The 27,065-nt window shown below is 47.0% G+C and overlaps 1 protein-coding gene across 3 annotated transcripts in view; it reads right to left on the reverse strand.

Moving 5' to 3' along the window:
* LOC310811850 (RNA-binding protein Nova-1-like) overlaps positions 1–22,964 on the reverse strand; it is a gene marked incomplete at its 5' end in the record, with an annotated part of 44,403 nt that extends 21,439 nt beyond the window's left edge. The window contains 3 exons of one of the 3 annotated variants that reach the window (XM_083680181.1): positions 13,831–13,974; positions 20,869–20,943; positions 22,808–22,964. In XM_083680181.1, coding sequence (XP_083536307.1) covers positions 13,831–13,974; positions 20,869–20,943; positions 22,808–22,964 — 376 coding nt within the window. Of the gene's footprint in view, positions 1–13,830; positions 14,017–20,868; positions 20,944–22,807 lie in introns of all 3 variants that reach the window. The other 2 variants (XM_083680183.1, XM_083680182.1) reach the window with 2 other exon arrangements.
* Positions 22,965–27,065: the final 4,101 nt, after the last annotated feature.

Below are 27,065 nucleotides of genomic sequence, written 5' to 3' on the forward strand. Positions count from 1 at the left end.
CACACACACACACACACACACACACACCCCTCCCGTCACATGTGTAAGCCCATGATCTAGTCTAGTCCCATTGGGGGCTAACCATCGGCAAGCAGTTTTATTGTTTCCATGGCACGTGTTGTCAGTGTGTGGTGTGTGTTTGGTGTGTGTGGGGTGTCTGTGTGTGTGCGGTGTTGCTCATTCTAAACTGGTCATAATCCGTAGCCAGCGTTTACTCAACAGATGACCCCTCTCCATGGAACCAGGGGATGCTTGGCGTTTTACATCATACACAATCTGTTCTCCATTTTATACAGCTGGAACTAAGCACTGCTACGGAGCCTGAGAATGACAAACTCAGCCAAGGAGAGAGGAGGGGGGAGAGGGTGAGAGGGTGGGAGGGGGGAGAGGGAGGGGGAGAGAGAGACAGAGAGAGAGAGAGAGAGACAGACAGATAGAGAAGGAGGGAGGGAGGGAGAGAGAGAGAGAGAGAGATAGAGACAGACAGACATAGAGAGGAGAGAGAGAGAGAGAGAGGAGAGAGAGAGAGAGAAGGAAGGGAGGAGGGAGAGAGAGAGATAGAGACAGACAGAGAGAGAAGGAGGGAGAGAGAGAGGGAGGGAGAGAGAGAGAGAGAGAGAGAGAGAGAGGCCCTAGCCTGCTCTCTCAACACTGCCTCCCTACATGGCCTGCAGACAGTTTCAGATGCACCATCTATCACAGAGAGGAAAAAGACATAAAACTAACTGACTAATGTATTCATGTTCCTAAATAATTTCACATACTGTATGTTATCGCTCGGAAAACAAGACACAAACCCACCCCCCTCCTCCCACACACACACACACACACACACACACACATACAGACACACACACACACACACACACACACACACACACACACACCAACAGCATGCACACACTCACATACACACACCACAAGCTAAATGTCAGTCACAATGTTGTAAAAAATCGGTTACGCAACTTCATAATAATATTGCATTGGACACCAGTCCACCAAACCTGTAAACAGTCAGGACTCTGCAACAACCCGAGTCAAGACCCCTCAGTTAAATACTTCTGGCAGTATTTTATAGCCCAGTATTAGCTGCCATTTCCTTGGTGTTTACTCAGAAACAACGGGGAAGCTATGTGCTAACAAGTGCTACTCTCGACTACTCACACCAATCAATTCAACACAGTTGGTGTCTACCTGGTACCATATGTAGCCTGTGTGAACGAATCTAAAAGTAAATTACAAGCCATTATCGAGTGATAATATTTTCCACAGGGCAGTAAAATAAAGGATTAAGAAAAACGTGCGCCCGCAGGCAATGTTAGGGCTTCTGATATGGCCAAATGTTTACGTCTTGAGTTGAGGTTGAGGAAGGATGCTACATGCTAGCTAAGATTGTTGTTTGAAGATTGTTGTCCCCACTGTAAAGCAAGTGAAGCTAACGGGCCAAGCTTCTCTCTTAGGGTCTGTGTGTGTGTGTGTGTGTGTGTGTGTGTGTGTGTGTGTGTGTGTGTGTGTGTGTGTGTGTGTGTGTGTGTGTGTGTGTGTGTGTGTGTGTGTGTGTGAGTGTGTGTGTTTGTGTTCAGACAGATCAAGAAGACATGATGGACATGGCTATAATTATGTAGAGATGGAGGAGAGAGAGAAGGGGGGGGGGGGGGGGGTGACTAAGGAAACAATGCATTAGATAACATCAATCTATACTCTATAATCTCCCCCCCCCGGCCCCCCCACCCCCCTCTCCTCATCTGAGCTTTAACCCGTTCCCGTCCCGACTTCTTTTTGGGGAGTGTTTTCTGTTTCTGTCAAACAGCGGGGGGGCGGACAGAAAATAGCAATTAGCAATCCCCCAAAACAGCAATTAGTTCTCTCCTCTGTGTCTCGGGGAGGCTCACTGAGTCCTGACTGTTGGCCGTGTCGACACGGCCTCGCCGGGAGTGACATCAAAGGCTGACTTGACGGAAAAGCATGATATCATCGTCATAAATCGCAACCACATGGTCGTTGGCTGCTCCTTTCCAAACGACTGGCCCCAAACGACACAGTACACAGTATGTATCGGATAAAACAGTACACTGATTCTCTCGCTGTTTAAAACCTCTTGAGCCCGGACGGGCCCGCCGTCGGGCCCGAATTCGGCTCTCGTTGGATTATTGATCTCACAACTGGTGACTGTATCTCCTTGTCATGTGTGGTATGTATGTTCTGAACGATGAGCCGAGCATATCCACACACACACACAAAATGTGGAGGTGTTACCTATCCGATGGCATCCCGCTTTTGCATCTGATCGTCATCATATTTATAATGTGATAAGCAGTTTAGTTTAGGTCTGGTTTTTAGGTGGAAATTGGTCAAATAGGGCATTCAGCAGAAGAGGTTCAAAACACATAAAATATGCTGTTAAAAACCCCCAACACCAGACTCATCTATTGCTTCCATATCTCGCCAGTAATCGACGATCCGTATACAGTACCAGTCCAAGGTTTGGACACACCTTGCCAAGAGTGTGCCAAGCTGTCATCAAAGCAAAAGGTGGCTACTTTGAAGAATCGAAAACATAAACCGTATTCTGGATGTTTGTTGAACATTTTTTTGTTTACTACATAATTCCATATGTGTTCCTTCATAGTTCTGATGTCTTCAATATTAATCTGCAATGTAGAAAATAATAAAAAATAAAGAAAAACCATTGAATGAGAAGGTGTGTCAATACTTTTGACTGGTACTGTATTTCTCCAGAAAGAGCCTCGTATAAGACCCGATCTTTCTGGATGGTTCCGGGTAAAGGAATGGCGTAAAAGACGGTATGGTGAAAGACAAACCACCCAGGGTGCATCACTCAGCGAAGGAGCCGTCCAGAGGTCGGCATGTGGGGGCCGATGTCTGTCTGTGATGCCACACCGGGCAGGTCAAAGGTCAGCGACCGTCATCAGGGGCTCATCGCAATCATCACAACCCCCTCCCGGGAACCAACCACACACAGGACAATGACTGACTGTCTGTCTGTCTGTCTGTCCAGCTTTATGTCTCTCTGTCTGTCTGTCCAGCTTTACGTCTGTCTGTCTCTCGGTCCGCCTGCCTGCCTGTCTGTCTTGCTTGACTTCTACAGTATATCTGAGGTGGTAGTGTACCGATCGTACCGATCCTTGCCCCTGCCCCTGGCACACACACACACACACACACACACACACACACACACACACACACACACTCGCCCAAAAAACACACACACCCCCCCTCCATATCAGGTGGCAGTTAATTATCACAGGCCGCAATTAAAGCGAGAGTGCAGAGTGGTGTGTGTTGAAGGGGCCGTTCCGACAGCTGATGTCTTTGTGGAGCGTCACGGCATTGACATTAATCACAGAGACGGGGACAGGGTTGTTGGGGGGGGCAGGAGCTGGGAATGAAGGGGGGGTGGGGGGTGGGGGGGGTGGCAGGCAGGAGCTGGGGATGAAGGGGGGGGGGGCAATCGTGAGGGGGTGGGATGGGGGGGGGTTGCTTTTCACTAGGGATTAGAGATAATGGAGGGATGGTGGGGGAGCAAGGGGCAGCTGTGGAAGCTGGTCTTTATGGGGAAGGGTGAGATGGGGGGGTATGAAGGGGAGGGGGGTTGGGGGTCTATAAAAGGGGAGGGGAGGGCTTTGTCCCCACATGCAAGGGATTGGGTCTGTAAGGAGGAGAGGGGAAAAAAAGAAAGAAAACAAAAAACACCCACTACTCTGGCTCTCTCTCTCTCTCTCTCTCTCTCTCTCTCTCTCTTTCTCTCTCTTTGTCAATGAAGCTTGTTGTCTGAGCTCACCTTCCGTCTTAAAGGGAATGCCACCCCCCCCCCCCCCCCCCCCCCCCCCACCCCCCACCCCCCGGCACAAAGCTGGTCTCCATTGTCACACAGTAAAGCCGTAGCAGTGTCCCTTTAAGGCCTCATGCTGTCTCCCTGGGAGTTGCAGCGGTGCACTTCTCTTTTTTTTGGTTTCCAGAAGCTTCCGCCCACGGAGGGAAGGTTAGCTACATTCAGACCTTTGGTTCCGAACTCCTTATCCTACTGGGGGGGTGGTGGTGGTGGGGGGGGGGGTTGCCACGGCAACAGTAAACGATAAGTGTCATTGTTGTGGATAGTGCAATCACAGAAGTGCGCTCGGGGTCTAGTGTCCTGATGAGTGTGTGTGTGTGTGCGCGCTCCTGTGTGTGTGTGTGTGCAGTGCGCCTGTGTGTGTGTGTGTGTGCGGTGCGCCTGTATGTGTGTGTAGGTGTGTGTGTGCACCTGTGTGTGTGCGTGTGTGTGTGTGTGTGCATGTGTGTGTGAGAGAGTGAAGAGAATGGTGTTGGAACACAGATGGCTTATTGGCGTTTGCATTTAAAGATTTTAGATTCATCATCCGTGGCTTGTGGTGAATAGCGTGCTTGGTCAATAGCACTAAGCTAACGTTGGCGGCACGGCCAAAAGCTGACGTCCCTAATGAATGAGGCTTGTCCACATACAATGTAAATCGCTTTCAGCACCTGCTACAGAGGCACGGCATACATTCAATCCAATCAATTATGACTATCAATCAAAAGTTCACGGATGATCTGTGTTCCCCCTGGCACGACAATGCAGATAATCCATCACATAGTACGACGCACACACATACTCACACACATACACACACACACACACACACATAACCAAAGTGTCCAATTGTGTAAAATCAAAGTGTTTCACATTGCCTGATATCAAAGACATAATCTGAGCCCTGTGACAAGTTATGTGACAGGCTGGGAGTGTTCTAAAGGTAGGTAGCAGAGGTAGAGTATGAAGGTAGGTTGCATTAGTAGAGTATGAAGGTAGGTTGCATTAGTAGAGTATGAAGGTAGGTAGCATTAGTAGAGTATGAAGGTAGGTAGCAGAGGTAGAGTATGAAGGTAGGTTGCATTAGTAGAGTATGAAGGTAGGTTGCATTAGTAGAGTATGAAGGTAGGTTGCATTAGTAGAGTATGAAGGTAGGTAGCATTAGTAGAGTATGAAGGTAGGTAGCAGAGGTAGAGTATGAAGGTAGGTTGCATTAGTACAGATGTCAATGTCAAAGCTAGACTGTTTGGCTCCGCCCTCCAAACCACACGCACATGCAGACAAATGCCGCTGTCTGCTCATTGGCCCTTGATCCCTCCAACCAATCCCAGTGTCCGATACGGGAGTCCGCGGCCCGCCTTCACTCTACTCTTCCACAACAGACACAATGATACATAGGTAATGTCCCAAAATCCACCCTTGCACGCACACACACACACACACACTCACACACATGCACACACACACACACACACACACACGCAGACAGGCACGCACGCACGCACGCATGCACACACACACGCACGCAAGCACAAAGACACCCACACACACACACACACACACAAAGACACACACACACACACACACACATAGAATGAAACATGCTAAATGGTATGCCAGTGTGTGAGACAGATAGACAGATATCTTCCTCCTTCTTTGCTACACCTGCTCTAGGGGGGGGAGGGAGAAGGGGAGGGGGAAGGGTGTCGAGGAGGAGGAGGGGGAGGGGTGGAGGGGTGGAGGAGAGGAGGAGGGGGTGCTCCTTTTCTCCCGGGAGCTGTCACTTTGATTCCAATCACCAAGGCAACGGGGTGCGCAGCGCCACAAAACCTGCTTTGTCTTGGGGGATGGGGCTGGGTTTGGAGGGCGTGTCTCCTCCTGTTCTGTACCTCAAGAACCCCGTAGACATAGACACACACACACACACACACACACACACACACACACACGTAGAGTACATACACACGCAGGTACGCGCGTGCACACACACACACACACACATAGACATACGTAGAGTACATACACACGCAGGTACGTGCACACACACACACACACACACACACACACACAAACACACACACACACACACACACACACTGACTGAAGGAACCAATACATTAGACAACATCTATACTCGATCTCTCTCCCTCTTTCTCTGTCTCTCTCTCTCCCTCTTTCTCTGTCTCTCTCTCTCTCCCTCTTTCTTTCTCTCTCTCTCTCTCATTCATTTATTCACACAACAGTCATGCATATTCATGAATCTAACATGAAATGAAGTGTGAGTAAACCTCTCACATGACCTAGTATGATAATATCAGGCCAGTAGCATCCATCTAATCTAGCTAGCACCTAAACCAACCCATTACACACGCACAAACACACTGATTAACTAAAACGTCCAAATGCTCTTTTCCTGTGCATGTGTACACACACACACACACACACACACACACACACACACACACACACACATACACATACACACACACACACACTCACACTCACACACAATAACACACGCACACTTACACACACACACACCCCTCTTGAGGCAGATGGGAGACCAGCTCCTCTCTGTCTTCCCTTCCCCCACCGTGGAGAGGGGCCGAGCGGGGCTCTCCGTGGTCACCGTGTCAAAGACTCCATTGTCATTAAGAGTGGCCCACCACTCTCCATTGTGTCTGACAGTTTGGGGGCCATCATTGACCATTCAAACCACTGCATGTTCAATTGGTCTCTTATCCCTCCTGCTCTCCTTGCTCCCCCTTTTCACTCTCTCAGTCCCTTTCTCCCTCCATTCACTCCCGGGCCTCAATCTGTCGCATATGCATTCCCACCCCCCCCCCCCCCCCCCCCTCTTGAAAGAAAGCACCTCTCTTTCCCCCCACTTTCACTCTATCCGGTCAGAGCTCTCTCTCTCTCTCTCTCTCCTGGAAACCTACAGGACGGTTGAATCGTGACGTATTTGTGCATCTGAACGTAGATAAATAATACCGCCGCATGTGTTTGATAACAGCCGTCCAGAAATACGAGCTGTTGGGGTTGGGGTTAAGTCCCATGTCGAGGGGTAGGCCCGTGGAGACCAGGCACTGGCAGTTGTGTTCCTAGCCCCAGAGAGGAGCGCACAGAGAGGGGGCAGCACAGCTGGCCGGAGAGCTTTGTCATGGAAGCACAAAGAGAGGATTGAGGCGGGCTATTCTCGACTCAACCCCCCCCCCCCCCCCTCTCCCTCCTCCCCCTCTCCTCACCCCCTCCTTGCACATCATGGGCCTGTAACAAAAGCCCCCCCCCCCCCCCTGTCCTCTCTGACAGCCAGCTACATCAGCTACAGCCATTCAAAAGAGGCCCGGACTGTGTGGAGTCTGATTGGCTGTTGGGGCGATGATGCTGTGAGTGACAGGTGCCATGTGGGGTATATGGTATATTCACCCCCCCCATTAGACACCCCCCCCCCCCCCCCATTAGAAGGAATCTGCTGGAGGTTTCTCACAGGGAACACACACACACACACACACACACACACATCCAGGCTACAATGTAAAAAGAACACTGTTGATGAAGATGAAGTGCTTGCTGTAGGGCTGGCATGAGGATTCGGATCAGAATACAAATCCCATATTTCATTCATTCCACCAAATGTATATCCAAGTTCATTGTCTATATACAGTAGACTCACCTGCATCTGTACTTGTTTTTTTGGTTTGCTTTGGGTTTTTTTTAAATAACGCACAGCGATGACAACGTTTGAATTAATCAAAAGGGTATTTACTTTGTTGACTTTCATCCGTGTGTACGGCAGTAAGCACACGGCACAGATTCCGAGGTGGAGGTGTGAGGTAACAGACTGGGTGACGGGATATAGAACATGAGGAATGGTGTGTTTAAACTCTGTGGGTGGAACGAGATTAACACCTCTTCCCGTTATGCTCTGAAACACGCTCAGCCAAATTCTCATTTCCAGGAGTAAATACAGACTTAGGCCTGTTAGATCAATGGGGGGCTCCTCAAGGGTACACAGTCATGGATTATTGTGTGTGTGTGTGTGTGTGTGTGTGTGTGTGTGTGTGTGTGTGTGTGTGTGTGTGTATGAATGTGAGTGTGTTTATGTGAGTCTGTGTGTGTGTGTGTGCTGTATGCATTTGTGTGTGTGTGTGTGTGTGTGTGTGGTGTATGCATTTGTGTGTGTGTGTGTGCATTTGTGTGTGTGTGGCGTTTGCCTGTATGTGTGCATATGTGTGTGTGTGTGTGTGTGTGTGTGTGTGCGCGCGTTCGCGTGTTCGCCTGTGTGTGTGTGTGTCTGTGTGTACGACGACAATAATAATTTCACTGGGGTTCCAGTGCACGGCTCCCCACTCCCGGCAGAATTGATTTGCGGTGTACATCCAGGGAGATCTATTTATGGCGTGTCCTGCTGGGCTGCTTCATTCTGTCTGATTAAAAAGCTTCATGTGGAGGCGATGGTGAGGGTACAGCACCCCTGAGACCCGGGGAGCAGGAGAAAGAGAGTGGAGGAGGATACAGAATGAGAGATCAAAACCAGAAAAAGAACAGACTCGGAAGAAGAAAGAGGTAGAGGCAGTTAATGAGAAAGAGGGGGAGACTTAGGGCGAGAACGAGCGAGATAGAGAGAGAAGGAAGAGATAGAGAGAGTCAGTGAGTGTTGGGGGCGGGGGGGGGGGGGGGGGAGTGAGTGTGAGAAGATGTGTGAGAGTACGGGTGAGTTTTGCAAGGTGCGCATCGAGTACTCCTGCCCTCAGCTCCGGTTGTGGTTCTTGGATTGATTAGTCATGTCTTTTCCCGGCCGGCGGGTGATTGATTGATGTGGTCTGCCTCATGCGGCTTGACAACCTGCATTCGGCCTAATCTAAAAATAACACCGTCCGACCATCTCACGGCTGTTCTGTTGAAAAGAACAATACATATCCTTTTTTTTTTCCCGGGCATTTTAGGCATTGGTGGTGCAGGACGACGATGATGATGCTGATGATGAAGAAGAGGATGATGTCAATGACAACCCCCCCCCCCCCCCCCCCCCCTCCGTGTCATGACGTGGTGAGGTCACCAGTGGTGACATGGGTGACGGTGCAGCCAGCAGCCAGCAGCCTCGGCAGCGCCTAGCACGGAGGGGGGGGCTTGGGGAGGGGGGGCGGGGGGTCATTACTCAGCCCAGCGGCCTGTTGGCATGACGTCACACATCATGGAAAACAAAACAAAGCCACTGGGATTAAAGGGACCCCCCCCTCCCCCCCTGCCGCCACTCTCTCTCTCTCTCTCCCCCCCCCTCCCCAACATACATACACACACACACACACACACACACACACACACACACACACACACACACACACACACACACACACACACACACAGCCTCCCTGTGTCATCAGTCTGTGATCCTCAGTGGGGCTGCTGCTGTCACTAGTGATTCTCAACACAGCCTTGTCACAGACAGACAGACAGACAGACAGACAGACACACAGACAGACAGGCACTGAATAAAACGAGGCCTAGCATGATCAGAGTGCTATGGCATTTGTGCTGCTGTGTTATTGTATCCATGGAGTGATTTTTTTTGTTTTTATATTATGTTCTTAAAGACAGGCCATGTCTTTAAGATGTCGTTTTATGAGCTCCACAACCCTAATTCATTGCTCATTGTATAACCCAATGTTATGCGGGTTGCAGTAATGAATAAAGCCACATCAACATGGAATATCTTGCCACCAAAGATAACTCATCAGAAGCAAACAGAAACTCAAGTCTGTCAGTCTTTCTCTGGCTGATTTTTCTCAGTGTCCGACAGTGTCTGGATTGTCTTTTATTGTATTTAATGTAGTACTGACTTTGTGTTCATTTGTGTTATTCTTGTCTATAACTGTTCTGTACTGTGTCATGTGTTTCATGTTATGTGGGGACCCCAGGAAGAGTAGCTGTCACTTATGCAGTGAACGGGGATCCTAATAAAGTAATAAACTAAACTCAACTGCCATGTAGGCTATTCACTGTCATCAGCGTTAAGACGCCTGCCCCAAACGTATCCACTCCCTGATACCATCACTTCCTGCCATAAAAAAAATGGCTTCCTGGAGTGTTGACGTTAACTCGAATGCACCGCAGTTATTAACAATAACTAATTTCGAAACCGGAGTGAAATCCATGAAACAAACAGGAAACTAATTTCACCCGAACAAGTGGGATATGTAATATTACCGCTTTTCATCTTTCAGTCAAAAAGCTTAAGCAGCCCTAAGCTGCTTAGAAGAGAGAAATCAGTAATGTCGATAATGCGTGTTGGGGGGATGGAGGGGGAGGGGGGTAGTGGGGGGAGGGGGTGGCTGAGGGGGGTTTGGCTGGGTATTAAATACTGAAAACCGCAATCATGGTGCAGGATTAAGACAAAGCTTTAATATCGCGCCATGCTCGAGTGATGGGGACAGAGAGGCTGGAGGGGAGGATCAATGGGCGGGACAGACTAAGCACTGACAAAGTCAACATTCTAAACACAGACAGCGAGACGCAGAGATAGCCTTCATCAACAAAGATGGCCCTTTGTACAGTAAGAGCACCCACTCTGGATGGGTTTACATGCTGAGGATGGTCGGTGTGGTGAGGGAAGCTGGAGATGATGTGTGGCTGCGGGTCGGTTTAAACACTGGTGTGTCGCCACGTCAGAGGCGAGGCTATACGACTCTCGAATCTCACACACGATTCGCTCTCTTAGATGATTTGCTGTCCTGTACATGTATCTGGTCAATATGGTGTAAAATGCATCCAGGAACCATGAATGTAGTCCTTGTGTTAGAAAAGCGGATAGCTGCCACCACCAGAATCTTGACCTACTTACTTCCAGTCTCTGGAGACGGTAGACACAGCTACCACAAAAATGGAGAAGTGACCCAGAACAACTAAACTCATCAAGACATAATGTTTTCAACTGGAAAAAAACACTTAACTCTCTTTTTTGTAGCCCTTTTCTTTCTTTCTTTTTTCCCCCCCTTTCTGTAGTCCCAAGCCACCTGCTCACAGCTAAGAGTGAAAGAGCTCACCTCTCTTTGGTTAATTGCTACAGTATTTATACGATATTAAACTATGAAAGGAGCGGACAGGTATGACTGACTTTTTTTTCTTTTTATAATCAGTTTCAAGAAGCTATTCAGTTTGAAAAATGTATATCCGGCAAATATGCGCTAGGGTGTGATAGCAAACATGATAGCTAATATATCAGCAAACAAATGTATTTTTTTATTTTTGTTTGTGATCCCCAAAGAGCGAGAGAGCGAGCGAGAGAGAGAGAGAGTAATGGATGAGATGAGTTGTCACAGCTTCCCCTACCTTCCCTACCATCTCCTACATTCCCCTACCTTCCCTACCATCTCCTACATTCCCCTACCTTCCCTACCGTCTCCTACATTCCCCTACCTTCCCTACCGTCTCCTACATTCCCCTACCTTCCCTACCGTCTCCTACATTCCCCTACCTTCCCTACCATCTCCTACATTCCCCTACCTTCCCTACCATCTCCTACATTCCCTATCTTCCCTACCTTCTCCACATTCCCCTACCTTCCCTACCATCTCCTACATTCCCTACTTTCCCTACCTTCCCCTTCCATCCCTACCTTCCCCTACCTTCTCTACCTTCCCTGACTTCCTACCTTCCCCTACCTCCCCTACCTTCCTACCTTCCCTACCTCCCCTACCTCCCCTACCTTCCTACCTTCCCTACCTCCCCTACCTTCCCTACCTTCCTACCTTCCCTTCCGTCCCTACCGTCCTACCTTCCCTACCTTCCCCTACCTCCCCTACCTTCTCCTACCTTCCCTACCTTTCTACCTTCCCTACCTTCCCTACCTTTCTACCTTCCGTACCTTCCCTACCTTTCCCTACCTTCTCCCACCAGGCCTGAGCAGGTGCAGGCAAGAGCGACGATGTTGCCTGAGACATTCTTCATCCTCTAAAGCGCAACTTTTTTTCTCCCGGCCCTCGTGATTTGGAGCAGAGTACAGTACCCTCCGCTGACGCAAGGCTGTGGTAAAGTACGGCTGCTCTTTCCAGTAAACATTCAGGGTGCCTATATTTGGAATGAGCGTCTCGTTAATAAATCCCCCCCCCCCCTACACACACACACACACACCCCCACGCTGCCCCCCGTAATAATGAATGGTTGCCTGTTTGGCCCGATACTGCTGCAGCTAGCTAATTGCTTCTGAATTAAATGCTGTTGCGGCACTATTCCCAAGGATGAATCGAGGAAGTGTACGCGTGTCTTTCTGCCCGGGGATGGGCTGCTGGAGCTGGCTCAAGCAACCAATCCTCCTCCTCATGAGTTGATTAGACTTTCCCATCACACTCCCCATCACACTCCTCCCCGGTTCCCTGCCTCCCCCCGCCCCCCCGTCCCCCCCAGCCACCCTTTTGATTTGTCACCCAGGAAGAGACCCGGTGCTCATTTGCATACAGATGCCTCCTTCAGTGCAAAGGAAGGACCAACACCTCCCCCCCCCACCCCACCCCACCCCCCATTCCTCTAGATCACGACTCACCCCCTGCCGCCTCCTTGGACACCCCCCCCTCTCTCCTCTACTCCTCCAAGACCACAGAAAGGGGCCCTTACAGTCCCCTCTTTCTTTAGCCTTTCTTTCTTTTGCTCTCTCTCTTCCTCCTCCTCCCGCTCTCCGCTGCCTTTTCACTCCCTATCTCAACGAGGCCGTTCTCAGCATCAATTCGCTCAACGCTGCCAATTCCAATAGTAGAGGGGAGGGGGGGGTTGGAGGGTTTATGTGTGGGGGGGGGGGGCAGGGGGGGCTGGGGGGGCTCGCACCTTGCATCTGCTGGAGCTGGCATCAGTTTGGGGTCCCAAGTCCCACAGCATGAGGGACACAACAGAGGCGCCTGTTTCTATGGCCAAGGATGCACAGGGACCATACAATGCTCCTTTAACACGGAGCCCGCAAAATCTGAGGCCAATTCTCCATTCACACATTTTCACAAAGGAAATATAGCATTTTCCGTGATTGGTTTAAACGACCAAGTTCAAGTGTGTCCAAGGGACTTGAAATAGCACTCTTGAGAACAGGCTATGTATTCTTGCTTGTGTTTAAATAAAAACAACCAAACCATAATGGCATTAGGTGTATGTGTCTGTGACTACATATTTGTGACTGTCCCCTTGATCCTCTGAGGCTTCCGTAGCTCTACAAACAACAAGAGCTGCCTCGCAGAGAGATCACCCAGATGGTAAAGCTCACGTGTCCGTCCATGCAAAATTTCAAGAGGGAATTAAAGAGTTTAGGCAAACACAAATTCCCCTTTAACCCTTTAATCCTCTGTCTGCAGTGAACTTTGTTCCTTCTGGCTGCTCCGGTGTCCCTTTTGACCCACTGCTGCACGCAACCTGAGTCTGGATAGAGGCCATGACTAAACTAGCTCAGGGGAATCACATCCCTGATTAAATGTTCTGAGAAAAGACTGTCAGCACTACGTATTTTTGACTACGTATGACTGTCCCTTGATCCTCTGAGGCTTCCGTAGCTCATCCTATGTTATGCAAAGAGGATGAAAGCAAGAGGTGGGGATTTTAGCATTTTGGGGTAATGGTGCTAACAGCTAATATCAGAGTGCATTGTAGTATATGAGGAGACTAGGTTCTAAATAGAAACTCAAGGAAAGGGAGTCAGAAATCCGCAGCAAATGGTCCTCCATGAGACTTTTGTGAAGAAACAGCTCAACAACAACCTCATTTTCTTAATAATATCGTACAATACATTGGTCTTCGAACTAACCTGACATTTGTTTCAACCTTCCGCTGAGGTACAAAAAATGAAATCCTATAAATAACTCCTGGATAATTGCTCATTTATGCTAAAAGGTTACAATTATCTGGTTATTTGATCCAGTGAATTTGTGAAAGAATCAGTGTGCTTGAGTCAACTTTCCTTACCGAAAGAGAATTATCTGGAAAACATTGCACCGTCACAGCACTGGTCAAAGCGCACTCACCTGGGTAGAAGTCTTTGGATTTGGACAGCTTGATGGTGGCGCCTGTCTCCTTCTGCAGCTGGACGATGGTCTGTCCTCCCTTACCGATGATGGAGCCGGCTGCATAGCTGGGGATCAGCACCTTCAGGAAGTACTCGCCTTCCTCTGGAGACAGGAAACAGGAAGAGGAAGTCAGACTACACGGCACTCAGCAGTCTGCAAATCCAAACCATTATTATTATCATTAGGAAATCTCTAATATCTCTCTCTCTTTTACGGCTCCCTTTTCTCTTCTCTTATCTAACTCTGAATCTTTATATATGGATCCTACAGCTTTACAGAAACTCGCACCCGATTGCATTATCAGATTTTTGACGACTACCCGCACAATCTTGCCATCTTTTTATGTGTTCTTATGGCTCGGAACGGTTTGATGAATTAGTTTAATCTAATTCGAGCGTTTCAGCAAACAATCTGCTGTTCGTCATCATGTTGGCAGTTCGGAATGAATACGGTGCTGGGAGGGGAGGGGGAGGGGGAGGGGGGGTGGGGGGTGGGGGGGCAAACAGTCACATATTCCATAATCCTATCCACTTATTACCCCATCAGACACAGATGAGTTAAAGCTTTGTGTTCTATTTCAATCACGGCACAGCACTGGTTTCGACGATTGTCTGTTAAACTGTACACACTGCACGAGGGGAAACTTTTGCCTTATCTGCCGCCTACAGCAGCTGGAACTGGAGAGTACGCCACAAAGGCCCAAACACCGCAGGGACGCGAACACAACATCAAACGCTAAAGACACGGAGGCGTTTTTTCTTTTTTTTTTTTCAAAAGCAGACGACAGGATTTTTTCGAAGCAGCAGAAAACAAAGCTGGCCACCCCCCCCCACACACACACACACTCGGCACAAAAGTGCCTTTGTTTCTATGGTGATGGCTACCTGCCTGCGGAATACCTAGGTTTAGCTTAGCCACTGCACCCACAGACTCTTCTCTGTGACATGAAGGTGATATCGCAACCTAATGACTCAGTAGACTGAGTTAGCAGCTCTGCTAATATTCCACCAGGTCACCTCCCCCCAGGCAGCAGATCTAAATGGGCTTATTATTATTATTGTTATTATTATTATTATTATTATTATGATGACGGCATGATTTCTGTGGTGTGCAACTCACACTAAGGATGTAACTCGGCAATCTATGTGTCCTACTAACACCGGGGGAAACTCATCTTCTGTGTGAGGTTTAGAAGGGGGGGGGGGGGGGCGAGGCAAGCATCATCACATATGGACCGCCGCCGTGCCTTTTGTGCCTGTCCAAATGATGTTCACAGGAGAGGTGTGTGGAGGAGAGGTCTGGCTCCGTCAGGGGAATCGTCAACTATTTGAGAGAAGTGATTCTCTGTCATTAGAACACTCACTCGTCTGGATATAATCACATTATACTCAGCACACCCACTTGTTGGCTGTGAGTCAGTGTTTGCATATGTAGAAGTGTGTGAGCGTGTGTGTGGGCGACGAAAGAGAGAAAGAGACCGTGTGTGTACGGTGTGTACGTGTGTGTACACGGTGTGTACGGTGTGTGTGTGTGTGTGTACGGTGTGTACAGTGTGTGTGTGTGTGTGTGTGTGTGTGTGTGTGTGTGTGTGTGGTGTGTGCAGTGTGTGTGTGTGTGTGTGTGTGTGTGTGTATGGTGTGTGGACTGTGTGTATGGTGTGTGCACGCGTGCTCGTGCGTATGTGTGTGTACAGTGCGCGCGCGTGTGTGCGTGTGTGTGCAGTACGAGTGTTTCAAGGATTGCTTGTCTTCACAGCAAACAAATCCAATCAGAAGATTGCAGTACTGGCCCACAGGTGCAGCATAAGACCAGAAGAAAACACATTCAACAACCCTCCCCCCCCCCCCCAACCAAGGTCCCAGACAAGCCTGAAATAATGCATGTAGCTGACACCTCTGGTTCTCATTTGAAAAGTTAGTCATACCGATGTTTCCTCCCTGACTGTCGCCCCAACGCGCTCGACGGTGAGAAGCAGCAAATCTGTCTGTATTCTACACTGACCCAGATTCCCTTTAAAGCCAAAGCTGACCTCCTTTCAATCGTGATGGCTCTAATTTTAACCAGCCTCGATTACTAATAAGGCAGGGAATAAGTTGTATTATGATAAGTAGTATATGAAACACAAACATGTGATGCTCTTGAGAGCACACACTTTAATGTGCACACCATACACACACACATACAAACACCTGCAAACACACTGGAATTACCAGACACACACACGCGCATGCGCACGCGTGCGCGCGCACACACACACACACACACACACACACACACACACACAGGTGAATATTACAAAAAAAAACATCTCACAAAAACGTACATCTTTCTTACACTGTGTGAGTCATATTTGAAACACTATCCAAAACAATTCAAATTTTTTCTTTTAATTCTCCTGAGATCTATCTGAATGAGTTACAGTGAGTCCCAGGCGGTCAGATATATAATCCCGGAGGCAGACCTTACTAATCAAGCATGATGCCTCTGCACAGCTGTTCGGCTGCTCGTGTCTAGACCCCATCATGAATCGTTCTCCTTGAATTTCTAATAAGGAACCTATCAGAGCCTTAACCCCCCCTCTCCCCCCGATTCTCGCCAGATTCTCTGTCACACAGACTTCTCCGACCGGCCCTTTGAGGCTGAATTGATAGATAAATAAGTCATAGAATTTAGTGAGAACCTATGGACTCAACTCTGGTGTGGTTTTAAATCATTGGCTCAGAAAAGGCTGTGGATGGATTGAGATGAATGTGTGTGTGTGTGTGTGTGTGTGTGTGTGTGTGTGTGTGTGTGTGCCGTCCCTGAAGGGGGGCTAGGCATCAGGATGGTGGTTTGCTGGTTGCTGAGGGTCTTTTGTTGTTTTTCCTCTTTTAACAACACAACACAGAGGCTAAAGCTCAGCAGGTCGTTTCTGCAGGAACACTGTCATTTCCTCTCACTTGTCAACTCTGTGTGTGTGTGTGTGTGTGTGTGTGTGCGTGCGTGCGTGTGTGTGTGTGTGTGTGTGTGTTCTAACAGGAAGAAATGTGCTCCAACAGGAAAACAAGCCAGCTAGGTCAGAAAACCGCCCTGCGTGTCTTCGTGCTCCTAGCAAGCTTGGCTTCTGATCAGTGTTATCCATTAATGTATGTGTGTGTGTGTGTGTGTGTGTGTGTGTGTGTGTGTGTGTGTGTGTATCTGTGTGTGTGTGTGTGATGATCCTCCGTGTGTGTGTGTGTGTGTGTGTGTGTGTGTGTGTGTGTGTGTGTGTGTGCGTGTGCATGCATGTGTGTATGTGTGTGCACGCTCTTGTGTGTGTGCGCGCGCATGTGCGGGTGTGTGCACGTGCTTGTGTGTGTGTGCAGGGGGTGCCTACAATAAATAATGAACAGGCATCTGACATAATAAACTTGTAAGTAAACACAGCAATCTGTTGCTAGGGGCTCCCCAGAGAACTGGAGCCCAGAATAGGCAGCATCGGCCTGGGGATTGATGGTTCAAATCCGGGGGATCTGGTGTCTGGGGCCGGGTGGGTCAGGGAGGCTACAGGCTACAGCAGTGGGCTGTTGTGGAAAAAAATCGGCCTCCTTAAGCTGGGTGAATTTGTGTGGGGGAGCAAACGCTTTCTCTCACTCCACAACTCCTTTTGTTCGAGTGAAATCCCCACACAAGTTAGAAGCCACAAGACCACCTGTCTGAGGAAGACAAACGCTGAAACATGTTAAAGGTGGTAAAGGTTTTCTCTTTTCTTTTTTTTTCACAAAATAGAGTGCCTTGGTATTTTTGGAGAATTATAGGTTCTGTTTAAAAAACTAAATTTGATTCAATCGATTCAATTCTCATTTAACCACCTGTCTTTCTTCTACACGGATAATAGCTGGTCGTAAACACTCAGGCTAAAAACTAATTATGCCTGTATTAATTCTGTTGAGAATGAGAGTTTTTCAAGGTCACCAGTGCAAGACGAGAGTCTTGATATCCTCACATGTCCCAGAAGGTACAGGAAGAATATGTTTCGGTCTATCTAGTAAACAGCTTCACCAAAATGCCCGCCCCCCCCCCCCCCCCCCCCCTTCCCGCCCTTCCACAGCCCCCGCTTCCCCTGAGTGTCCACATTTCAGCTGGACACGGCTATCTTTAAAATGCTAATGTCCACATTGGGTAGCTCTCTCTATCCCAGTGTGCGTGTGTGTGTGTGTGTGTGTGTGTGTGTGTGTGTGTGTGTGTGTGCGTGTGTGTGTGTGTGTGTGTGTGTGTGTGTGTGTGTGTGTGTATGTGTGTGTGTGTGTGTGTGTGTGTGCGCGCGAAAGGCATTGTTCGTCGAGCACGGCTGTTTCGAGAAGGGGGCTAAACGTTCCCCTCCGCACCGCTCTTTTCATCGCATTCATCCATATTCATCTCCCTCTCCTCCAATCGGTAGCGGGCTGGCCGATACGGACGTCTCTGGCGTCCAATCGTAAACCGCCGTTTCGAGCATCCCCCGCCTTAACCCTGACCCCGCCCTGTACAATGGGATTTTTTTTTTTTTTCTTTGACGCAGTGCTTAAAAAAAAACAGATGATGAAGAAGAAGGAGAAGAAGAAGAACAAGAAGAAGAAGAAGAAGGAGCAGCGCCCCCCTTCGTGTTCTGGTTGTGGTCGGGAGTCGACAAGCGGACATGGTTGCGGTGGCTGAGCGTAGTCAATGGTAATTGATGAGGAGGCAGGCGGGCGGGCGGGCGGGGGAGGGGGCGGGCGACAGGAGGGAACAGTCGTGATGGTTTGAAGGAGAGCCATGATTAGCATGGCTGAGGAGGGAGAGAGGGGAGCAGCATAGAGACGCCTAGACGCCATAAAAAACAACCTTGCCGCAGAAAAGCGGGGGGATGCGGACAACAGCCCCGGTCTAGGAGAGACAGAGAGAGAGAGAGAGAGAGACTGGGAGGGTAAGAAATTGGGGGAATGAGAGGAACAAAGCTTACTTGTCCTTTGTTCTTTAAAAAATTAAAAAATTAAATAAATATATACCCTCAACCCTATTTGATCAATCACAGTAGATCTGTGCAAATCCTCCATGAAAATCAGTCTTGCTTTCCTTCTTCTTTTTTTTTGCTCTCTGTACAAATGTGACGCATTCTGCTCAGCATCAATTGATTGGGGGTGGGTGGGGGGGGGGGGGTAGGGGGGTGGGGCTGTAAGTCACTTAACTATGTGTGAGAGGTGCTCGGCTCCGGAGGGGGAAGCAAACACAAAACACCAGCGATGCGATCGATAACATCAAAGACCCTGTCCTATAGACTGATGGCTCAGGACTGTGTATGGTATCTGCCAGGAGGGGTGTGTGTGTGTGTGGGGGGGGGGGGGCGGGGGTAGGATACACACACACACACACACACACACACACACACACACTCTCTCTAGCTTGTGTGGGTCTCTGCGACTGCTTCGTCCTCCCCCCCCCCCCTCTTCCATACCCTTCGGCTTCTTCTCAGTCCCCTCACGTCACTTGGCAAGGGCATCCAAAGGCCAACTCACCACTGTCCCACACAACCACACCGGTGCCAATTCCTCCATTTACAAAATTACAGCATTATATCTCATCACAGTGGACAGAGGACCATAGAGCTATTTAGAAAAGGAGGTAGTTGGGCTAAGGACCTATCTCAACTAGCCCCAGTGGGAGAGAGAGCCCTTCAGCTGACGGGGGAAGGGAGATTGTAAAATCAAAGCAAGTGAGTCTCTTTTTTTGCTGATAAGAACTCTACCACATGTAGAACATATAAATATGATTTATAGCCTAAGGGCTAAAGCTAAAGGCTAGCATTCCTGTACCTTCTGTAGTATGACTGAGACAGATATTCGCATGCAGTATACAATCATTGGATAAGACAACAGTCATAAAGGTTGGATATGGTTTAAGAAATAGTTCACTATTTTTACACCTTAAAGTCAGATGGTTCCTTACCCTGAAAGTAATATAGTGTGTGGTGGGCCAGGAGAAACTGTAATCCATGGTTCAGATGTGTTTAAATAGCTACTGCTAACGTTAGCAAACATTAGCCGCTGCTAACAAAAAAACAATGGGAGTGATAGGAGCTAAGCAGACTAAGTTTAGAATGTCTAAACTGACAATAAGGTGTAAAATAGTGAACTGTCCCTTAACACATACGCCATCAATCCCACCTTTAACAGTTTAATGCAAAAGGAAAACACATCAACATAGCATTATGTTAATTACAAAATAATGTGCAATATGGAAAATATGATAAATATGGAGCAAGCCACTTTAAAGGGATAGTTCACCAACATTACAAAATCACATATTTGTTTCCTTACCTTTAAAGCAGTCTTTGAACAAGGACAAAGAGCAATCCACACTTTGGTTCTGATTACACCTAACTTTAGCATTTTCGAACCAACAATGAATAGAAGCCAATTTCCCCTGAATTTTAAACGTCATGCCCAAATCATCTAAAAGTACATTTGAAGGAGATTGTGTAGCTTTATGACTTGAAGTTACTTGGAGATGATATAGTCTGTCCGTGTCCAGCGATTTGTCCAGCGATTGCTTTCGAGAACATAAATGTGTGATTTTGTCATTTGTGGTGAACTTTCCCTTTAATTCCACACAAACACTTTGAATTTCATGGCAAAATAAATATTAAATTCATTAGAGCATGGAAATGGATGGTATGGACTTAACTACATACAATATAGAAATGTCTTCTTCAGAGCATCAACACTAACATGGTATACTGTTTAAATATTCCCATGGTGCTCAGGGATTTAAGTGTATTTAATCAATTTGGTCTCATAAAAGATGGTGGGCATAAAATAGTCAATCAGTTATCCAATATAGTTTCATAAAAGCCAGATGGTGATATTGTTTAAGGTGACTTCTGCAGGCTGTTGAACCTTCCCTCCATTTCAAACGATCATTATTGATTCACTGTTAACCTGCTATATCAACCTGGTATTTTAGTAAGCCAATAGCAAGAATAGAAAAAGTAGAATAACAAAATCAAAGTGTCTCTCTTACCATGTGCCTCAGAGTGTGAGTCTTGGTGAGGGAAAAGAATGCCTTCATTTTCAAAAAGGGGCTGCAGGAATGCCACTACAGGGAGAGGAAGCACATTGTGTGTGTGTGGCAAACTAATGTTATCACAAATGATTATGAGGTAGCCCTCCTTACGGCCATTGTCCTAGTCCTGACGTCTAGCACTGTTCAACCACAAACACCTACATAGAAGGCCTGCTGAGGGGTTGAGGGTACGGACAGGCCACTACCTAATATAGCACAAGACATCCCAAAATAATTCTGTGTATGATGTTGACAAATTTACTCATGGGTATAGAATAGAATAGTCTTAAAAAAAAGGCCTCAGTTTCGCAATTCAGTACACAAACACTTCAAGCTTCTGTAAATATTTATGTGTAAAATGAATCCAAGTGACACTTTTAGAAGAGTGTGAACAATAAACTACAACCTGATAACTTAAATGCACTTTAATAGCACAGTAATAGTTTATACAAAACAGGCAATGACATTAGCATTTGAGTGTGCTGTTTCAGTATCTTTGAGTCACCTAACGCTAATAGAAATATTTTCATTCCAGAATATACTTCTAGCGTTTTAGGTGTGTTTTCAAACATAATTGCATGATTTTACCCTCCAGGGCAGACATTTGACTAGCTAGCCGCTGTCCTATTGAACTGAGATTGAGTGTTTTAGGACAGTGTGACTACTCCTCCTGCTCTGAAGATGTTTAGTTGCGGTTGTCATAATTACTGCCATTTCATTTGGCCAAATGGATGAGATGTGTGTGTAGGTAATGTCTCCCATGAGTACGCCATGGTTTTTAGATATGTGGAGCTTAGTGCTCTGAGCATCGTTTCCTTTTAACTAGGCTGTCTCACTCAATTTATTTATAACAATCAATCTGCCTAATGCATTTCTGAAAGCTTCATTTTTTTTTTTTTTTAACCACTATGGTTATTTCCGGTTATTAACAATATCCTGCTATTATTCTATGCAGTAAGTAACCTATGTGTGCCACTGAATACCAATTTCATAATCCATTTGAAAATAAATTGTATTGTATGTACAAAGGTCCATGAAAACAGGATGACCAGAACACTGGTGGCTAATAATGGGGATGGAAATGTTTGGCATGTCAACAAAAACTAAATGGTGATTGCCATGGTGACATCCATGTTTGGTCCAACCAGTGAATAAAAGCATGATTGAAGAGTCGTCTAGGGCATGTAAGCCTTTCTGTTGGGAATACTTCACTGAGAAACGATCAGATAAATAAGCAGTGCTCTGCTGCGACAATGTAGGCCTAATAGTAACAGACGATGTCGCACTACAATTTGGCCATGCTCATACTCTACGTACTACTGGTGGAATACAGGAATGTGATCGTCTGCTTGTATAATTGTACACAAAGAGGCCAGGGGTGTGTGTGAGATTATCAGACAAGGTCATCCGTCGCCGGGGCTGGGATGTGAATCCCGGGCAACAATCACCCATAAACCTTTTGTTTGTTTCCGGTTGTTGGTAGTTTGGTTGTTCTATTTTGTTATTTTTTGAAGGTTTGCTATTCCTTGTGAATCTCACACTGGACCAATAGAATATTCAGTTCCGAAATATTGATATCCAGCATGAGACCTGAGGGTTCCCTCCAAGTCATCCCTTCATTGTCCTGATCATGCATCAACCAATACTTTCCATTATTCTTAAAACGTAGAGGGGAAAAGACTATCATAGAAGATAAAGCCGTAAGCTTTGTAGGCCTAGACCTATCTCTCTGGATCTACATAACACAAATCTCAATAACATGTAGAGGCATGCTACGTCAAGACGACAATCAACCTGCCATCCTTTCCTTTCCTCGGGTAACTACCCCCAGTGGGCTATAGAATAAACAAGATTCACACACTCGAAATGGTCCCTCGCATCCTCATCTTTTACTTACCTCCCGTGTTTGTGCGTTTAGTGCTGCTGGCCTCGGTTGGGGTCTCCAGTGGTCTTTTACGCGAGTCGGGGGGATCCGACTCCATGTGCGGTTGTTGATTGTGATGGTGAGGATTCGAGAAAATCCCGTTTTGTTGTACTGCCCCGCCGGCCATCATTTTCGAAGTAGGTTGGGTGAAACTGCGTTTATCCCTTTATGCAACGTAGCTATTGAAAAACAGTCTGTGAATAGACGGAGCGATTAATAATTCGAAAATGCGTGTATTGCGGCCGAAATGTCGTGTGCGTTATCCTTGCTGCTTCCTCGGAGAATAGGGAGATGCTACGCAGACTAGGAGCTATTTGTTTAGACCGAGAAAGGCGATGCTTGCGATGCTTTCTGTAGCCTGGGCTTTACGGAACGTAACCTCGAGAGAAAAATCCAAGAAACCGGCGAATTCTGTCCTGTTCCACAAACGCTAAACCGTGCTAGCAATCTTCCATAAATTTCTTGATATGTGGGTTATTTCATTTCGCTGCAATTCAAGCGCGTATTCCTATCAAGCAAAGGAAGAACGATGGCGCTCCTCTCTGAATTGCAGCAAGGCAATGGTCCCCCCAGAAAATAAAAAAATAATAAATCAAAACAAAAAAAATGAATCGAACGATAAAGAGGTGAAATAAATAAAGGGAAAGGAAAGAGGTGGTGAAACAAAAATATGATGTTCTTATCCGGTCCTCGTTTCGTGCATGGAGACACCTTGCACTAAGACGTTGGAGGGCAAGGGATGGGTTTGCAGGAGGGTTTCCAAAGGGGAGAGAATGCCGAGAATGGATACAAAGCGAGAGAGAGGTGCGATAATTTTTTTTTTTTGTAGTCTTCAGAAAAGATGCTGCAGTCTTGCGTTCAGAGCATCCCTTCGCTGACTGACTGGAGGAGCGCAGGGTATCGGGTGACGTCAGAAGGATCTGAATCCATCCCTGTCAAACGTTGAGACGACGAGCCGCCCTCTCGTACCGGATTGGACGAGGCGGATTTTCTCCGGTAAAAGTGAAGGGGTCACATGACAGAGAGGGAGAGAGAGAGAGAGAGAGAGAGAGAAGAGGCGGCGGGGACAACAACGCGAGGATCGCTACGAAACGACCACGGGAAGATGTAAAAAATGAGGCTGCTATGGAACCGTAATTGTGTACGGTGATCCACGACAGTGCCTTTAGTGGAAACACACACCGTGGAAGTTTCATACAAAACATTTTAAAACATCATGGGGAGCCAGAAAAAAAGTGTTTAAATCCTAGCTTTTAAATGTTAAAAGTGATCATAATTATTATTATGTTTATAATAATAATAATTAGAGAGAGAGGTGATTCCAAAGTCTAGTTTAACATGTAAATGAACCTATGCTAATTTGCATCACTGAAATAGCCCTCAGCATATCCCTCAGCCCTTACAAAGGAACCCTGGAAGTTTACCTGGGTGGAATTCAGCCATCTCTGTACGGAAGAACCAAATGGAGAGATCCTCCTGCCCGCGAACTCTGTGCCGGGCTCGCCTGCCTCTCACACACTTGCCTCACACACACACACACCCTCTCTCTCGGTCCACACTTGCCTCACACACACACACACACCCTCTCTCTCTCTCTCTCTCTCTGTCCACTCTTAGGCAGATGCTGAGCGCCCCTGGTGCTCCTCTAGATTCTCGTCAAGGTGACATTGCGTCGGCCGTGGCCTACACACAAGCAGCGATCTCACACACTTTCACATGGCTGTGAAAACCTTCGCGGCGAGCCATCTCGGTCTTCTCTGAGTATGTGCCGCTTGATGTGTGGAAATACGTGGCAAATCCGAGGCAGATGTATCAGACACTTTATTGGGCCGCTGTAGATCCGAAAGCAACAATTGCACAGTATAGGCTACCTCCTTTATCTCTTTATGTCAGCTCCATGCACGCTGTTGAGCTACAATGTCAAGCTGTATTTTTTAGGCGCTATGGATATACGGAAAATGTGAAAGTAGCACGATAGGCTATTTTTTAATTCAAGCATACTGTTGGCTACTATAAACATTCTTTGGGTTTTATGAGGGCTGGAGGTTGGAGCGATGAAGTCAACAGATGTAAGATGTAATGTTTCAGAGGCATGTGTGGGTTTACAGGGCTACTTTTAAGAATGTAAGACCTTTTGAGGAAAATATGTGTATTATTAAGATATCTTAATGAGTTTCTGGCATCCTCCTACACCTTTCGACTACAGAAAGAAAGAAATAATTCATGAAGTGTACAACTATGATGAATACTTAGGTTTTCCTTTGGTACCCTCAGAAACATAATTATAAAGTGTGTCATCTCTCCCTTGGTGGAGAAGATGTTTTGGGTTTGTTTCATCACCTCACACGTCATTGATTGATCTTGTGAACACACAAAAAAAACAAAGAGAAAACTAAAACAGGGAGTGTGCCATTCAACCTAAGTGAAATGTTTTTGCTTGGTGGTGGTAGCCTGTGTACGCACAGGCTAAGCGTCTGTACATTTTCTCTGGTCACCATGGAAAAAGGGAAGTTGGGTCTACACAGTTGTGACCCTTTGGCATGGCTTTATTGGAAAGCCTGGACAAGCTCTGTCGGAAAGCTGCCTGCTAGCCTGCCATATCTGACGCTATTACATTGCAGCTGTAGCCTGATATGTTGGCTCCCCCTGTGGTAACTATGGTGAAGGAGCAAGCAAGAATGGACTGTTAAAACAGCAGCTTTTGTTTCCTCCTCTACTTGGACCCTGCAGACACGGCATTGTGTATACTTTCAGCCACTCTTTTGTTCTTGTTTCCAGCTCAGACCATTTTGAATGATACAGAGTAGCCTTTAGGCTATATCATAAGACACAAGGTCATAGCAAATAATAGGGTAACCTATAGGAGCTATACAAGGCTGCTCAGATGAGACCAGAAGAATCCAAAGGTAAAAACAGGGTAGTGATGACCAGTGAGTTAGAGCTACATGCTTCAGGGGTTCTGAAGGAGGGTGGCAAATCCAGTCCAATCTAGTCCAGTCCAGGGTACAGGCACTAGTTGTGGGCCAGCCCTAGTGGAGCTGTGACAGGGTTCAAACCTCTGGTATTTTAAAGCTATTGAGTAAAGAAATAAAGAATACACACCCTTTAAGGTTATAGGTGCTGCTGGCTAACAGAGTAATGTCAGTGTTGAAAAATAAATAAAATCTGCACACTCTAGTGTCACAGCTATGAGGCAAATGTGCGTCTCTCATTTATCTTTGAAAGCTCAACACACTGCATTGTGTGAAAGACGGGAGGATAACCAAAAGCAGAAAAATATGCAATGACGGAAAAGCAAAGGTTTTCTGTACAGTACAGGGGCAAAACAACAAGAAGGCATACTTCAGACAAAGCAGTGCCAATAATATGACACAACCTGGAAAGAGGCAGTTACATTTCATTATATAACTATAAAAACAACAGTGGAGAAAATCCAACCAACTCCGATGCCACCTTACAAATGCACTGGTGACCCTGCAGTGCAGATTCCGAGTGATAGAGAACGTGTTACGTGAGTGAAGGTACTGTCCTGTAAGCACCCTACTCCTATTTTCCCATCAAAGCTTTGCACTCATCTGGTAATTTTGGACAGATGGCTCAGGGGTAAAACCCTTCCATTCCAGCAATATGGCTTTATGAGCTTTCATATAAACCCAGGCAGCTCCCCTTCTGTGCTCTAAGTGAAAGGCTCAAGCCTGCGTGATGTAGATCAGCGGATGCTTCTCAATGAATAACCCCCCTTTCTATTGTTTCGATGGGGTCCCCATCTGCCCTCTCCATCTATGGGGCTGTGGCTATTGTTCCTCGTACTCCTGCCAAAAACGAAGGACCAGTGAAACAGCCTGGAATGAGGAAATATCTGGTGTGATCTTTCTGAGTTATTCAGGCCTCTATCAATTATTCATTAACAACATAAATTTTTTTTTTTTTTTATTAGCCTAGCACTTGATAGAGATGATAACAGTGATCAAGTGATGATTATATGAAACATCTATCTCTTTCTTGCAGTAGAAGCAGTATGGCCTATTAGTTTATCCCAAAATAACGGCGTTTCGAATCAACTAACCCAGATTATTTGGCTTCATTATTTCTCATCGTGATTCCAGTGAGCAAACCCCAAATGGAACTGAATTACTGTAATATGTCACCACCTAGTGGATGAATAACGCAAGCGCGCTGCATGAAAAGAAATTCCCTACCCAGACGCCCACCAAAAACAGCATTTCCCGGA

The sequence above is a fragment of the Argentina silus genome (genome assembly GCF_951799395.1).
Source record: "Argentina silus genome assembly, chromosome: 11".
NCBI classification, from domain to species: Eukaryota; Metazoa; Chordata; class Actinopteri; order Argentiniformes; family Argentinidae; genus Argentina; species Argentina silus.